This window comes from Fusarium subglutinans, assembly GCF_013396075.1.
Source record: "Fusarium subglutinans strain NRRL 66333 chromosome Unknown NRRL66333_c0000146, whole genome shotgun sequence".
Lineage (NCBI taxonomy): Eukaryota > Fungi > Ascomycota > Sordariomycetes > Hypocreales > Nectriaceae > Fusarium > Fusarium subglutinans.
Genome location: NW_023502209.1, coordinates 20,849 through 36,675, shown reverse-complemented (window position 1 = coordinate 36,675; position 15,827 = coordinate 20,849). Strand labels below are relative to the sequence as shown.

Genomic DNA, 15,827 nt, shown 5'->3' with positions numbered 1-15,827 from the left:
GATTAGTAGGCAGCCGATGAGAAATACATTGGCTAATTATACTGATCATTATCATCAGTGCATCGTTAACTCCAGAAAATGGCCTGTACTACCTATCTATATTACATCTAGCTCCACACTCCGTCAGCTCCCTCTATATAAAGCTCCTCTTCCTTACACACATTACTACTGAATCTTCATGGCACAACGCGTTTCCTGACTGGTAATAAGAAACCAGTTCCCAAATATTACAGAAAGCATCTGCTTCACTTTTAGTCCCCTCCTCCAATAGATACCCTTAACGCCCACATTGACAGTATTAAATACACAACAGATCGAGTCGAATCAAACGAAATGGTTACTCGCTGAAGGATAATGTTTTGTTGCTCATTTCCAAGCTTAACTTGAAGGTGAACATCGACCGAGGGGTCTGGGAAAATGTTGGAAACGTTAACGGCGTAATGTCATGAGTCTGCGTAGATGGAGTGAGCTGGTCGGGAGTCGTCAGGTAGATAAGTTAGGTAAAAAAATCAACTCCACTTGCTCTTCAAAATTGCGACTCTCATCATAAGTTACCACCCTTCTCTTGTGTATCGTAATGCCATACGATGTAGTTTGGGAGACCAATAACTTGATAGCCGGCACGCTTAGCCATCTTGGCAAAGCCTTCGGTCTCGGCCTGGTTTTCAAAAGCATACGCCGGAAAGTTAATGCCTAAAGAGGATGTTAATCGCACGTTATGGAACTTGATATAATGTGACCACAAACCTGATCGATGAACGTCTGCCTTGACCAGAATGTTGACACCACCAATACCATCTAGTTGAACCTCAACATCTTTATTTTCGCGCCAATCCCCCATCTTGCACATGTATTCGCGCCCAGTGTCGAATTCCTTGTAGCCTTCGACAATGACTGTGTCCTTCGGCAGGCTGTTCGCGAGCTTTCGGCCTTTGTCGGACTCGATCCATGAGTTGTAGTCGACTGCGGTTGCAAATTAGTAAGTCTCAGCTATTCTAGACTTGAGCAACTTACATCGACCTTCAATATCAACACCCTTCTCGAACCTGTGGAACCAAATGTCTCGGATGTGTCAGTGCCATGATGTCTCAGAATATCCTTTGGGGACTTACTCGGCACGAGAATATCTCTGTCGTGCGCAACAAAATCTTCAATGATCCGTCTTGGCGCTTGTTCGATATCAACGTCACGCCAGTACACCCATGAGTGCTCTGGCTTCAGAGCTGTGGCCAAGAGGTAGTTTCTTGCCTTAGCCATGGCTTTGCGACGTGGCGCTTGTACCTCAAATCCATGTCTCTGCTCTGCATCCTGGCTGAGGTGGAAATGGAAGTTCTTTTCGACAACAGTGATACTGTTAAATGGCACCTCATCCTTCCGCTTTTGTAGATGGTCAAGCTCGGAAGCAAGGACAGCGAGTGTATCGTCCTTCGAATCAGATACTAAGAAGGCGAGATCGATCAGGCGGTGCGGATAAGTGAGCTCTGCGATAAGTTTGAAGTAGTTCTTGAGGAAAGGAGCGGCGTCCTTCAGAGGTGTTAAGATCAATACTCGTTCGTTTCGGATGAGGGCCTGTGGGCTCGAGGTGATCGGGTTCAGGTCGATGTGCTGGATCGAAGGAGACTCGACTTTTAGTGGTTTATGATGGTTGAATAGGACTGGTGTCTGCATGTGTGCATTCCATAGAGCATGCTCGTTCGGTGTCATTTCCATAGGCGACTTGTTTGGGCCCCAGCAACGAACACTGTTTCCATGTTAGTAGAGTTCCTCTACTCGAACCGAGCTGACGGTACAGACTTTTGTGGTCCCGGGAGTGGTGCTCGAAAAGTACGGTACAGCAGCATCACAATGCCAGTAACGCCTATCAGGAGAAGTAATCGTGATCGTGTCAAATTGCTTCGCAATACTCTGCTCGGGGGCATTTGGGCCTTTGCGGCCTTCCAGTTAAGTCCACCACCAGGGAGAAGCATGGTGAATGCTTCAGCAAGTCGTCCTCTCGCTCTATTCTTCGGATAGGACAATCTATCGCGGAGGCGATAACTAGCGCTATCGTTGCAGCTGTGCTCACGTTTTGCTATCAGCAACCACGTGAGGTCTTCCAAGGTTCACGGTTCTTTCGATTTCCCTGTCGCAACGACTCCGTCTATCAACCCTTTGATCCTATTCTGTACCGAGGAGTTTCACGGCGGCTCTCGTGTAATTTCGTGCTTGGGCAGACGATACCCTGATCCGTCTTTGTACAGGGGTTTTGCTGGAGGCTGAGGTTATTGCTGTCGAGTGAGAAGAGTAGCGTTTCCAGAGCGGCTCAAAAACATGTAATATTCGCATTAAGCAGAAATAGACGGTACGACCGAAAATGAGTGTGTGATGGTCCTCTATTAGGAATTGGTGAAGTCGACAAGCACCCGTTGTGAGAATCCAGGTAAGAAAAATAAACCAAAAAGCACTATTGACATGACATTGATCCACGTTGCGATAGCTCGGATCAATACGTTGACTTTCGTTGGCTCGACACGACAGCCGGGTTGTGGCCGGGGCAGGGTCCCTGGAGCGTTCCAGAGCTTCCGGGTACTCCACTGACCCGCTGTAAGCTCCATTCTTCAGTGGTTTCAGCGGTAGATAGCCCCTATCGCGGATGGAAAAGCTAACGTCAGCGACGAATATATAAGATACTTACCCTAGAGAGTGCTCCAAAGAAGCAATTGAAGTCGTGGCTATGGGGCTTTTTGATGATATGTTATTGTTATTCTTTTTCTTTTTCTTCTTCTTCTTCTTCTTCTTTTATTGACCTTTGGAACGAGTCGAGTTGTAAGTAGTCGGTAGGTAATGCTGTGCTACAAGCGCTAGACACTTCGTATCTTGTACATGTTGTTTATGAACAATGTTAAGCCTCTGTTTGGTCTTTGGAGTGACTAACATGTGTAACATTGACATCGACAGACTCACTGCACAGATGCAGGCTCGTGCCAAGAAGGAGTCTGATTAGAAATATAGGTAACACAAGAAATTCATAAAAGAGAGGAGATAGATACAGATCACAGTTCCATGATCGTCAGTCCGTTGTCTTGGTTAATAGTGGAGGTAATGGAAGATAAGGTGTACCTTATTACAACCTGTGTGTGACGTTATTAGCTCTAAATAAGTACGCTAAGAGATCGACCAATGACACAGAGCAGGGCTCGTATCTCAAGGACTCAATAAACGTGGATAAGCAAAAGACTGACACCTTCGCCAACAGGAAGACTTGCCAATTTCAAGAATAAAGGCTCCGCTACGCCAGAGGTTATTCGTGAGTAGCGGTGCATTTACCGTGAGCCGGATTATGTTATGCCCACTTTGCGCTTACGACGTCATAGCTTCCTGGCCTTACAGCAATTCATATTATATTCACAAATATTCGGAATAAGGACAGGACTCAGTCCGACGCCCATCATGGTCACCACAAGGCGATCCTTACGCATCAGCGCTCAGCCTGCTCCCATGACAGAGTCATCGGAGAAACCAAGATTGAAGGCTACAGGTCGGAAGCGTAAAGCAACTGCCGTTCAGGACGAGCCCGAGGTACCTTCAACACCACCCCCAAGGAAGCGAGCACAAGGCAAGCCTGCAACACTAGCTGTTCCGCCACCAAAGACACCAACGCCTGCTGCTGCTGGGCTCTTTGCTGAGCCGACTAGCATCACTAAGAAGCCTCGTACTGCGGCCGTTGCACGACTTGCGAACCCTAAGCTGACAAACGCAACGCTCCTCTCCCCAGAGACCTCACGTCTTGTTACCTCACGAGACGTTGATACTTTATCGCCCAGCAAGGCACCTCAGGCTAAGACGACGACAGAGAATATCCTTAAAGAGGCATGCGACTATCTGGTCAAAGTTGATCCTCGCATGAAACCCCTAGTGGAGAGCCACCACTGCAGAGTATTCTCACCAGAGGGACTAGCAGAGAAGATAGACCCGTTTGAGAACCTCTCCAGTGGTATCATCAGCCAGCAGGTATCAGGAGCTGCAGCCAAGTCTATAAAGGCCAAGTTTCTCACATTGTTCGAAGAGCAACCAGGAAATCGGTTCCCTCATCCCTCCCAGGTGGCTGCCAAGTCGACCGACGAGCTCCGTACAGCAGGTCTATCGCAACGCAAAGCTGAGTACATCAAAGGTCTCGCAGAAAAGTTCGTTAGTGGAGAACTTAGTGCTCAAATGCTCCATGATGCTTCGGATGCGGAGGTGATGGAAAGGCTGATTGCTGTGAGAGGCCTTGGGAAGTGGTCCGTTGAGATGTTTGCATTCTTCGGGCTAAAACGGATGGACGTCTTTTCACTCGGTGATCTGGGCGTTCAGAGAGGCATGGCTGCATTCGTAGGGCGTGATATTGCCAAGCTCAAGGCCAAAGGCGGTGGTAAATGGAAGTACATGTCGGAGCAGGACATGACTGAGCTGTCGGCTAAGTTCTCACCATATCGCAGTCTCTTCATGTGGTACATGTGGCGAGTCGAGGAGACCGATATCAGCACAATGGAGTAGACTTCGGTTGCTGGGTCGGGGTGTGTTTGTTGTTATTGTGCCTCGCAGACAAAGATATAGAATCCCACATTGTGTTGATCGGATACACTTCCGCGGCTACTACTGCGAGTGGTGATGTCATACTACAGATTCAATGCACATATTTACATAGCTGTCCTCATGGTCCGTCTGGACCCGGTGAATAAGGTCCAACATACACGTCTAACAATACAAAATCGGGTTTTTACACTACAATAAGTCGGGGAGGTCTTCTGGTCTGAAGAGCATATTTCCTATTGGTGTTAAAGGATCACGGCAGCAAATATAATTGGCTGAACTTGCACAAAGAACATGATACGCCATCGGCGATCGGCTTCAGGGGAGGCCTGCTTTTGTGGATTCATCCATACATAACGGCGTGAAAGACGGTTGCGCCACGAATCGACCAAAGGCGCCGCTGCCGAGACTGAAGCGGGCCTCGATGCATCCTGGCATCTTGGTACATCGTAGAGGTTGCAAAAAAAGAAAAAGAAAAGCAAAGGTACCTACCTACCTTAGATACTTAAGTATAGTAAGTTAGTAGTGAGGATGCCGTGTACAATGTATCAGACAAGACGCATGGATACCTTACGTGCCTGACGAACAACGAACTCGACGTTAGCTCGCAGATCGCGAGAGTTGAATGGGCCAATGTGATAGCCAAGAGGAATTTAAGCTCTAGTGAGGCCCCTGGGCCCATAAATGAAAGTCTTGTGCAACCATTTCGCAAATCGTCGAGTCTCTGCAAGGTCTGGATAGATATCGAAGCGGGAAGTGGGAAGATGCTTGGTTAGTGATGGAGCCAATCCCACACAAGCTGCAGGCTTGGCTGTCTGAGTGTGGAGAGTGTAACGCGTCAAGGGGCGGCGGATAACTTCGATTTAGGTACATGTGTACATGATTCGATGGAATGGAGGCGTCCGTCGTGGCCTCTTGGACAACGGAAGATTCAACCGAGTAGCCAACGGGCGGAAACCCGGGCATATCTGATCTAAATTAGTGTCCAGACGTGTGTATGTAGGTACTAGTGCCATTGATAGCTGTGGGCCCTCAGCTGATAACAGTTTTTGCTTCCCTCTCATGGTTTAGAAAGACCTTCGACGCTGAAGTTTTCATTGAGGCCGATGAACCCTGAAAAGCCTTTGTCTGAGATATACAGAAGATAGACATGCCCAATCTGCTCTGGTGCGTTATTTTGATTACCTGGGTGATAATTATAATCAAGATCAGCCTCAATTGACGTACTGAGTCCGTGAAACTGAAAGATAACCAAACCCATGGCCACTGCGACATGGCATGAAAACAAATCAGGGGCAAATTTCGGTTAAAGGGCGGTGCGAGAAAAAAAGTCCATTTTAAGATCGTAACCTTGGATCTATCCGCGGCATGTGCCCCAGCACATTTGTATGAGTGACAATCCGCTGAGATAAAGAAGGGCTGGGCAGGTTGGGATCAGCACATCACTTGAGTCTCAAGTCTTGAGACTCATGTTAAGGGGAAAGACAAAAAGAAAAAAGAAGCACAGGGACCCCGGCGACGGTACAGCCGCGTTGCATATCAGTTGCCCGAGACTCCAAATACTTAAGGAGATATATGAAAAAGGAAAGGGAAGCGAGTGCGTGAAGTGGAATGATAATAGAAATATCTGTTAAGGGAGAAGAAGCATTGGGCTTTGTTATCCCCGGAGCCTCCGGAAGTTTCGATGCCGAGAAAAGTCGTATCGTATTGTCAGTAGTAATAAGATTTGAGACTTCGAGTGCCTGGTGACTCGATAATTAATTCTTCAATCACTTGGGCCTGATATCGATTAACGAGTTCGTTTTGATACTCATGTCATTAGAGATACGCTCGTGTTCGCTCGGTTGAATGATTGTCATATCCGTGACTGAACTCTGTCCTACGTAGGTGTACAGTATTTATCGCCCTTGACAGGCCAGCTGTGTAACCTTTGCCTCCGACGGGCATCATAATTGATTTGTCTCAAGGAAATGATGACGTCTCAGTGGAAGAAAGGAATTGAAGATTGAGAATCCAGGCTCAGTCTGGATCGTGAAATCATGTGTAATAAATGAAGACAAATGGAACAAGATGAGTATGACAGGGAAGGCGGTGCAATGTCTCCGTCTGTTAGTGAATACTTCAAAAGAGGTGCCGTGGCATTACCTGGCACGATAGGATCGATCATTTGGGATGTATTCTACTATCAACACATCTAGAGACCTGGGAGTTTAAGGCCCCTGCTAGTTGATGCGAAAGGTGGATACTCTAAACAGCGTCCGTAGCTGAATGGGGTGCAAATCTCGCCCACAAACCTGGAGATTGTAGCTAATTTGGGTGATGAGATTGCCAGGGAATACCAAGGACAATCTACTTTATGTACATAACTATATCAGAGTGAGTCTAATAGAAGAATCATGCGCAAATGTGCCTCCTCAAGAATGGTTGTTTACTACGAAAGAGGGCTACCTTAGTAGGTACTAAGGTAGAGTTATAGGTGAATATCTGGGTACCTAGATCCATTCAAAGCTGGATAGATTCAGTAATGCGCTTGGAGTGGCTATGAGAGCCGCGGTGCCTGGTAGTGCCTGGTAGTGCCTGGTAGTGCCTGGTAATGCATGCGACGTAGTAAAGTCAAAGAGGCAGAAGAAGATATGTACCCACTGATTTCCTCTTTGGGGGCTGTTGATTGTTTTGGTTTCTGGCCAAGCAGACTGGAAGGCAGAGAGTGTTGTCATTGTTGTTGCATTTAGCTCTGATTACGCGGCCATTGGGCTTTTTGTGAAGTTGGAGGTTGGTATAAATGCGAGCGCACAAGGTCTTGGCTCGAGAATATAGGCAGAAAAGGAACCTCCATTGCCAGACAGATTAGAAGAAGAAAAAAACACTCTCAATGGATTAGCTAGCGTCTTGATAGTTTAGTGATACGCCGTGTTTACAGTAGCAGATGAGGCGTAACCAAGTCAGTGGGCCCATATCTCTGAACCATTAGGTACCTAAGGTTAGGAGGAGATTAGTGCCTATGCCGTTTATCCCTACCTACCTTAGGTATTTCTCACACCTGGTTAATGGATCCGTCATACCCGTCCAGTCCACATTGGAGTCTGGAGTCCAGCTCGCCCTGGCATCGCCTTGGGCCGGTACTGGTTCCTTTTTGGTCTTCAGTGTCTGAGTGCCCCTGGGAGAATGGGCCCCGAAACTGGGGATTGACCTGTCGGTGCCCTGCTTTTGTCCGTGAACTTAGGTTTTGCCATCCAACTCGAACCCACCCTGGTAGCTCCCCTGGCCCCCCATGCCCCATGCAGGCGGCGCCGAATTCCCACCGTGCACTCATCTCGGTCGACCATCTTTCATCTCCTCCCTCCAGTCTCCTCCTCTCTTTTTCTCTCGCTCCTTCGAACCTCTTCTTTCCTCTCCTTGTCGGTAATATTCTCGTCCAGTTTTTCTCTTCACGCCACTCGTTTTCGTCAGGCTCTACTCTGCCAGACTTTATCTAGTTCTAGGAATATTCTTACAGTTCTGTGATATATCTCAGTCGCTCGCCGAGAAACTCCCAAGAATTTGAAGAATCAACACCATCCAACAAAATCACAGGATCCTTTCCCCTTACAATCTAGGTACGTACGTACGAACGTTCATCGCTCGGTCGACTGGCTTGATCCATTGTGAGATGCTTGCCGAGACGCGCATTTCCTTGGCTTGTGCTCCTTGATTGGTTTCAACCGCTCCGTCCCGTCTTTCTTGCCGTCTTGTTTTCTTTCTTTTCTTCCTTCACCTGCCTCAAATCATCTTTTTGTACGCTCTTCCTTCTCCATTCGTTTTGCGATTTGGTCATTTCTTGTCTACGATTTGACTTGACGCATCTCCTCTTCCTCCCTCTCCCCCTCACGCATTCCTTCCAGGTTGGTTGCCATTGAACATCCTTCTTCCTCACAAAAGAGGCCTTGCTATCGAGCATCATTGTATTGCAGTTGCTCGCTTTGACACCATTCCTCATCAGCATCGCTTCTTTGGAGGCGGTTGTACTTTGGACCGACATTCATAGGGACCACCGCGACAGATCAGCCCGCAGTCTTCACGCACTCGTGTATAGTCAACGTTATCTAATTGTTTGTTTATCCAGATCATAATGCATTCGGTTAAGGTCCTCTCGGCCATTGCGGCCCTCGGTGTCTCTGCCGTTTCTGGTGGGTAGAATCAGATGCACCATCTCGGATATTATACTAACAACAATCTCGTCTAGCTGCCACTTGTACCAAGGACATCAATATCACCGAACCTACACAAGTCATCAGCTGCGATGTTGTCGATGCCGATATCATCCTTGACAAGTCTGTTTCTGGTGCCGTTGTCATCAACGGCCCCAAGCAGATCAAGGGCAACTTCCAGGCCAAGAACGCTGGAGACCTTATCTCTCTCTCCAGTACCACCATTAATTCCATCACCGGAACGTTCGAGCTCAACAACCTCGAGGCTCTCAACAACCTCGAATTCTCTTCACTCCAGAGCCTGGGCGAGCTTAGCTTCATCAAGCTTCCCCGACTCGGCCAGCTGAACTTCGGTACCGAAGGCGTTACTAAGATCAAGAGCATTCGAATCACCGACACTTTCATCAGTGATCTTAGCGGTCTCAGCGTCGCTAGTGTCGAGAGTTTCCAGATTGACAACAACCGAAAGATGAACGCTTTCAACTCCGATCTTGTTAACGTTACTACCCAGCTTCTGATCTTCGACAATGGCAACGACGTTATGGAAATTACCATGAACAAGCTCGAGACTGCTGCCGAGATCCAAATTTCTAGCGCCAAGTCCTTTCAGGTTCCTGCTCTCCAGGAGGTGACGAAGAGCTTGAAGTTGAGCGCCAACCCCGAGCTCAAGTCTTTCTCCGCCCCAAACCTGACAACGATCACGGAGACTCTGTCTCTTGTCAACATGAACAAGCTTACCAATGTTTCATTCCCCGTCCTGGAGGAGATTGGCGGCGGTTTCACCATCCAGAACAACACCAAGCTTGAGGCTATTGATGATTTCCCCAAGCTCGAGAAGGTCACCGGTGGTGTTGCCCTCCGAGGCAGCTTCGAGAAGTGAGTAAATCCCCTCTAGCATACTGAATTTCCAAGTCTAATGAGTGATTTCAGGGTGGAACTTCCCAAGCTTGACCAAGTTAGTGGCAGTGTCGTTGTTTCGTCGACCACCGATATCAAGGAGTTCTGCGACTACTTCGACAACCTCAAGAAGGACAAGAAGATCGACGGTGAGGAGAAGTGCACATCTAACAACAAGGCGGCCAACGAGGGCAAGGACGGTGGTGAGGAGAGCGACGGCTCTTCCGACAGCAGCAACAGTAGCGACAAGGAGGATGCTGCTGGCATTGTCAGCGTCAACATGGCTGTTCTTGCTCTTGCAGGTGTTGCTGCCGTTGCCCAGTTCTTCTAAGCCCGGAGATGAAGATTACTGGATTTTCTCTTAAAGGCGTCATTATCGCCGTCATCATGTTTCCTGACTTTTCTCTACGACATATTGTGCTTGGTCATCATAGGGCACAAAATGCTTTTCATGGGGTGGGGGTAACTGCGTGTAAAGGATAACCTGTTAGAGCTTAATAATCGATTGTACTTGGACTTTATTCTTGAGATCATGTTCGCCGAGTCCTGAAAATTTATGCTTCTCTTAAACTCATCATACAAAGACTTTTAGTTTGTGATAAGTGCTTCTTTTCCATATCTGACCATGAATCTTTTCGGTCTGCAACTTGTATCAAGGATTGCCGAGTTGCAGGTCTACTATGAATATAAATCCTTCTTCTCCATCCATCTGATTGCCAATCGCCTACTCTTTACATTCGGGGTTTACCAGGTTCCCTGCTTAAACCCTCGTGAAACTCGGTTTTCATTTGCCTATCTTCTAACTTTGTCCCTCCTAAGGAATACGACACTCAAGACAACACCAACCAACGCCTAAGAGGGGAGGTTATACGAGTATGTTGACCGGAATATTACTTGTTTCATGCTGAATACCGACTCTGGTTGGGTAAAGTCGGTTCCTCCAAATCTGTAAAGGATATGTCTCCATATTGATAATACTTGACTATCACGTTTATTTCTGCCCCTTAAAGCTTTGCTTCTGTTACACTGCGTAGCCGTGACCTGTCATGAAAGCACTCTTTTTAATGATACTTCCCCTGCTCAAACTTTTCTGTATCGAAGAATTCGGGGACTATTGTATTGCCGTTGAATACACGACCGTCTAGTTCATTGACTGCCTGTACGGGTTGTCAGCTGTTTGCGGTTGTGAAAGAGAAAACAGAATATTCACCCGAAGGGCTGAAACTTGATTTGTGAACTTGATAAACACTCTGCGGCTTTCCTGGTCAATGTATAGTCTCTCCACGCGCCCATACTGTATCTTTGTTAATTATATCATGCCTAAAAAAGGACATAACTTTCACAAACCTTTTCTCCACACTCTTCTCCGATCTCTTGTCCCAAACCTCCTGCAATCTCCTCCTCGAGATTCGGCATATTTTCAAGCATATTGCGCAATACTATGACATCACTCATAGTACCAAACTTGCCTGCGTTTTCCTCTTTGCGCTTCCCACCAAGGATCTTACCCTTTCCACCTGGCTCGGCCCATCCTCCGCCATCTGCGTCGGCTTTCTTCCGCCGCTTCTCGACTTGAACATGCAGAGGGTTGACAATTCCTGACTCATCAGCACCAAGGCCACTGCCCTTTGTCCATCCGTATTTGCTCATCAATCGATGGGCAAAACCAGACTGGCCCGGACGGCTTGACCGAGCTTGAGAATCTTCACCAGGTTGTTCCGGAAGACTGGACCCAAGAGCTGGGGGCGGAGAATACGCATCGTCTTCGACATTATCCCCTGTTGCGTCTTCGTCGTCATGTGGCTTTGAATATCTTACGGGGGCGCGTGATATGGTGGCGAAATTGGAAGGCTGAGAGGGTGATGCTTGTGCAGCAGTAGGAGGAGGAGCGTCCCCTTGAGATATAGCTACACGGCGAGCAAATACATCGTCCCCACTAACATCGCCTCGAGGTGGTCCTGGGGGTGATTGAGGCGGTGGTGGTACGAAAGCATATGACGAAGGTGGAGCGAACTGATCTGATAAAGGTAAGAATTTTACTAAGAGGCTGTTTGTAGTGTACTCACTTGAAGGAGCATGCCGGGTTTGTTCGTCCTCGTCCTCGTCTGAGAGGTCGCTTTCGTCGCGTTTACGCCGGTGCCTATAAAGCAAAGCTTTCCAATCTCTGACCTCTTGGACTTTCTCATCACTATGCAGGTACTCTTCAACATTAGTTGGCCGTGTGGGGTCATAGATATCGTCCCAGTTGGTCTCAAATTCCTCTTGTTGTCTCTTTTTCTTCTTCTTCCGACCGCCACGCTGACGCTTTTCACCCATACCATACATCCACTCATCTTCCTCAGTTGCGGCCCAGTCTGCAAGCGTAGTCTTCGGTTGCACTGGAGCGGGAGGAGCAGGATTGATAGCCTGCTTAGAAACAGCCGGCTTGGGGAATGCCGGCTTTGGCTTGGCTTGCTTCACCTGTGGACGACGTATAGGTTGAAAGCGAAGGGCGGGATCAATGGGCTTCTTGACGACAATTTCTGCAGATGTGTCTTCTGTTTGGCTGTATAGAATAGGTGCCGAAGATATTGTTGCTGAGGTTGAAGACGTATCATTGGGATCCAGCAGATTCTCATAGAGAGATAGCCCTCCTTGAGGTGGTGGCGGTGGAGCTGACATCGCTGTTATTCAAGACTACTGTATGATATATGGAGCTATGAAAGCTTTATAGTCGAATCTTGGTATTTCCTGGTTCAAGGTATGGTTGGCGTAAGTTGAGCCTCGAGTTTTATGCCGAAGTTAGGTATCTTGATTTATCCACAACTGTATCAGTCTGGAATACCTGCCAAGTTCCACAGCTGATGTGGGAGCAAATGCGCCGGGTAATTAGCGGTAGGTAGTTGCCCACATTATAGTACTACAGTCCGCAGGGGTATTAAATATACATTTCTATAATTATTTAGGTATTTTTTATTTTAATAAAATTATAAATACTAATAAAATATTATATACTTAGTATATTAATAGAGATAATTCTAGGCTAATCTATATCTATTTTATAGCAGATTAGCTACTAATTAAAGTACCAGATTTAACATTTGATACCCCTGGGGGCTGTACCTGTACAGGGCGTGCCTAAGGTACTAACGTCAGAGGCGAGCATTGATGGAAGCTTGAATGGACTCCACCCAATTGGATGGGAAGGTACTTACCTAAGTACTAACCTTAGGTACCTCCCTAGGTACCTTAGGCATCTCAACTGCTCTGCTCTGCATGTACCCCTCCAATAAACTTGGACCCCGCCAAAACTTTGGAGAAGGAAGCTTTCCAGTCCATTCACCTCTCATCACCTTACGGTAGCTGGCATGAGCTTTTGTTTATGCCTATCCACCTGCCTACCTGCCTGAGTATTTCTCTTGACTTAGGCTGATCCATACCTCAACCTTTTCTCTCTGTCAACATCTCTTTTTAAAGCCTTTTCGGCGCCGGCTCGTGCAGGTTGAAGGAACGTCGTGATCTTGCCAGGCAGTTTGTTTTCTAGCGCCTGCTCCAGGGCCTCGAGAACTTTACCACCGCCTCCCCCCCCCCCCGTATCGACTTCTCTTCTTCCACCTTGCGATCGCCGAAACGTATTTTACGGCACATCACTCTACTCGCCATGGCTGATCTTGCGAGCCGAATTACAAAGCCAGATGAGGCTGCCGCGGAGCCTCCAGCCGAAAGTGCTCCCGCTTCTACTGGCGAACTTGGCCAAGCCGACGGCAACATCGAGGACCTTGGTGGCTCTGGTCTCCATGAGCCTGAATGGGATGTCGAGGTCTCCCTTAGCGAGCTACAGAACAATGAAGCTACTCCCTTCCACTCTGCCACCACCTGGCAGGATCTTGGCCTGTAGGTGGTGATCATCTCATTCTGGGAGAAACATCACTGACATTTCTATTTCAGCCGTGAGGATATTCTGAAGGGTCTCCTAAGCCTTAACTTTCTGAAGCCCTCCAAGGTACAAGGCAGATCACTTCCGCTGATGCTCAGCGATCCGCCGCGAAACATGTTGGCGCAGTCCCAGTCTGGCACTGGCAAAACCGCTGCCTTTGTGACCGCGATATTGTCGCGAGTTGACTTCAGCAGACCTGACCAGCCCCAAGCTCTTGCTCTTGCACCTAGCCGAGAACTCGCGCGACAAATTGAAGGAGTTATCAACGCCATCGGCCGCTTTATCGAGAATAAGAAGGTTGCTGCTGCGATCCCTGGCGTACTTCCTCGTGGGGAACCCGTCAGAGCTAGTGTCATTGTCGGTACTCCAGGTACAGTGATGGATATCATTCGACGCAGACAGCTAGATGTCTCTCAGCTCCGCGTCCTTGTCCTTGATGAGGCCGACAACATGCTGGATCAGCAAGGACTCGGGGACCAGTGCCTTCGGGTCAAGAAGTAAGTCCCCATGGAGTTCAAGTTTACTGATGAAACGCTAAAGCTTGATAGCATGCTCCCCAAGGACATTCAGGTCCTTCTTTTTTCGGCCACCTTCCCCGAGAATGTCATGAAGTATGCCAGCAAGTTCGCGCCTAACGCCCATAGTCTTAAGTTGCAGCGTAGTGAGCTCACAGTCAAGGGCATCTCTCAAATGTTTATCGACTGCCCAGATGACAACACCAAGTACGATATTCTCTGCAAGCTGTATGGGTTGATGACCATCGGCCAGTCAGTCATCTTCGTCAAGGTAAGTAGTACTGGTTATCGTTGGATCTCTACTCTAACTCTCCACAGACACGAGAAAGCGCCAACGAGATCCAGAGGCGAATGGTAGCAGATGGTCACAAGGTCTCTGCACTCCATGCCGCTTTTGATGGATTCGAGCGAGATGATCTTTTGTCCAAATTCCGCCAGGGCGAGAACAAGGTTCTCATTACCACCAACGTTTTGGCTCGTGGTATCGATGTTTCCAGTGTGTCCATGGTTATCAACTATGACATCCCCATGAAGGGAAGAGGCGACACTGAGCCAGATGCCGAGACCTATCTGCACCGTATCGGCCGAACCGGTCGATTTGGCCGTGTCGGGGTCAGCATCAGCTTCGTTTACGATAAGAAAAGTTTCGATGCCTTGAGCAAGATTGCCGAGCAATATGGTATTGACTTGGTCAAGCTCGATACCGAGGATTGGGATGAGGCGGAGGAACGAGTGAAGGAAGTCATCAAGAAGAACAGAGCTCAAGCTTCGTATGCCCCCAGCGCGACTGAGCCTAAGGCTACCGAGGGTGTCTAGAACTTGCCCGCGTACGGAGTTCATCCTGGATTCCACAATGGTTTCGGGAATAACGGACCACGCTTTAACGGTATGGCCTATGGCGGCATGAACCAGAATGGGACGGTCTACGATCGCATGAGGTTTTGAGGCTACAATTGCCACAATACAATGATTTGATTCAGCGGGAGGTGCGATGGAGCGGCCTATCGCAGTCGCCGGCCAGCGGTTTCTGACCTTTTCGAAATGCGACAGAGTTAAGATGGAATGTGGGAAATTGAGGATGCAATTAGGCAGGAAAAGCTAACTACCCTATGTCTGTCTTTTGCAAGATGGAGATACCAATAAAAGAAGAAGGCTGTCACCAAATTGTTGTCCACCTGGCGTTCCTTGCACAGTCTTTTATACCTGTGCATCATGCACAATGATGCAACACTGTGATGATTTCTCTCTCTCAAAAAACCTGGCTCACAAGGCGAGTTTGGCCTGCTCAGGCAGTGCCGCATATTGCTTCCTAGATACCCACGTAGGTTTGAAAAAAGCAGTAATTAAGTGCCATATAGATCGAGTAGAGCCAGTGTAGGTCTTGGTTCTCATGAAATATATGTTAATGCTAATTGAAAACTAAGATGGTGAGGTTCTGCCGTGACAGGGAAGTGGCCTTGCTCACATGTTAGCCGTCCATATTTCTCCCCAGCTGCCACTTATTATTAATCCTTGGCGGCCTAGTAGTCAAGAGTTTTCACGATCCAGCCTCTCCATTTACGTCAATCTTACTCACCGCTCTCCTTATTTCCATAACGCCCATGACGCTACCGCCAGGAACGGATCTTGTTTGTGTTACGAAGTAAAACTGGCTGGCTGGCTACTTGTGATGGAAGTTGTGGAGGCTGTAAACGAAATCAGAGGTGCATGTGTTGATTGATCAAGACGGGACGCAAGAACAAGAGTTCCGTGTTATGAAGT

The 15,827-nt window shown here is 48.0% G+C and overlaps 5 protein-coding genes across 5 annotated transcripts; 3 read left to right on the top strand and 2 right to left on the bottom strand.

Moving 5' to 3' along the window:
- Positions 1 to 544: 544 nt before the first annotated feature.
- FSUBG_9417 (mannan polymerase II complex ANP1 subunit) lies at positions 545 to 1,967 on the bottom strand (the record flags this gene model as incomplete). Its single annotated transcript, XM_036687928.1, has 5 exons — positions 545 to 693; positions 748 to 963; positions 1,015 to 1,062; positions 1,113 to 1,741; positions 1,795 to 1,967. 5 exons carry the CDS (start codon positions 1,965 to 1,967, stop codon positions 545 to 547), a joined length of 1,215 nt encoding a protein of 404 aa, XP_036535075.1.
- A 1,462-nt stretch (positions 1,968 to 3,429) lies between these two features.
- FSUBG_9416 (DNA-3-methyladenine glycosylase II) lies at positions 3,430 to 4,515 on the top strand (the record flags this gene model as incomplete). The annotated part of the gene is made up of 1 exon (XM_036687927.1): positions 3,430 to 4,515. The coding sequence occupies one exon, from the start codon at positions 3,430 to 3,432 to the stop codon at positions 4,513 to 4,515; it is 1,086 nt and encodes a 361-aa protein (XP_036535074.1).
- A 4,144-nt stretch (positions 4,516 to 8,659) lies between these two features.
- Positions 8,660 to 9,966, top strand: FSUBG_9415 (sporulation-specific SPS2; the record flags this gene model as incomplete). Its single annotated transcript, XM_036687926.1, has 3 exons — positions 8,660 to 8,717; positions 8,774 to 9,614; positions 9,669 to 9,966. 3 exons carry the CDS (start codon positions 8,660 to 8,662, stop codon positions 9,964 to 9,966), a joined length of 1,197 nt encoding a protein of 398 aa, XP_036535073.1.
- Positions 9,967 to 10,696: 730 nt separating this feature from the next.
- Positions 10,697 to 12,296, bottom strand: FSUBG_9414 (DNA-damage repair; the record flags this gene model as incomplete). Its single annotated transcript, XM_036687925.1, has 4 exons — positions 10,697 to 10,792; positions 10,846 to 10,929; positions 10,983 to 11,653; positions 11,702 to 12,296. The coding sequence occupies 4 exons, from the start codon at positions 12,294 to 12,296 to the stop codon at positions 10,697 to 10,699; spliced, it is 1,446 nt and encodes a 481-aa protein (XP_036535072.1).
- A 979-nt stretch (positions 12,297 to 13,275) lies between these two features.
- Positions 13,276 to 14,882, top strand: FSUBG_9413 (ATP-dependent RNA helicase DBP5; the record flags this gene model as incomplete). The annotated part of the gene is made up of 4 exons (XM_036687924.1): positions 13,276 to 13,508; positions 13,563 to 14,048; positions 14,100 to 14,337; positions 14,385 to 14,882. 4 exons carry the CDS (start codon positions 13,276 to 13,278, stop codon positions 14,880 to 14,882), a joined length of 1,455 nt encoding a protein of 484 aa, XP_036535071.1.
- Positions 14,883 to 15,827: the final 945 nt, after the last annotated feature.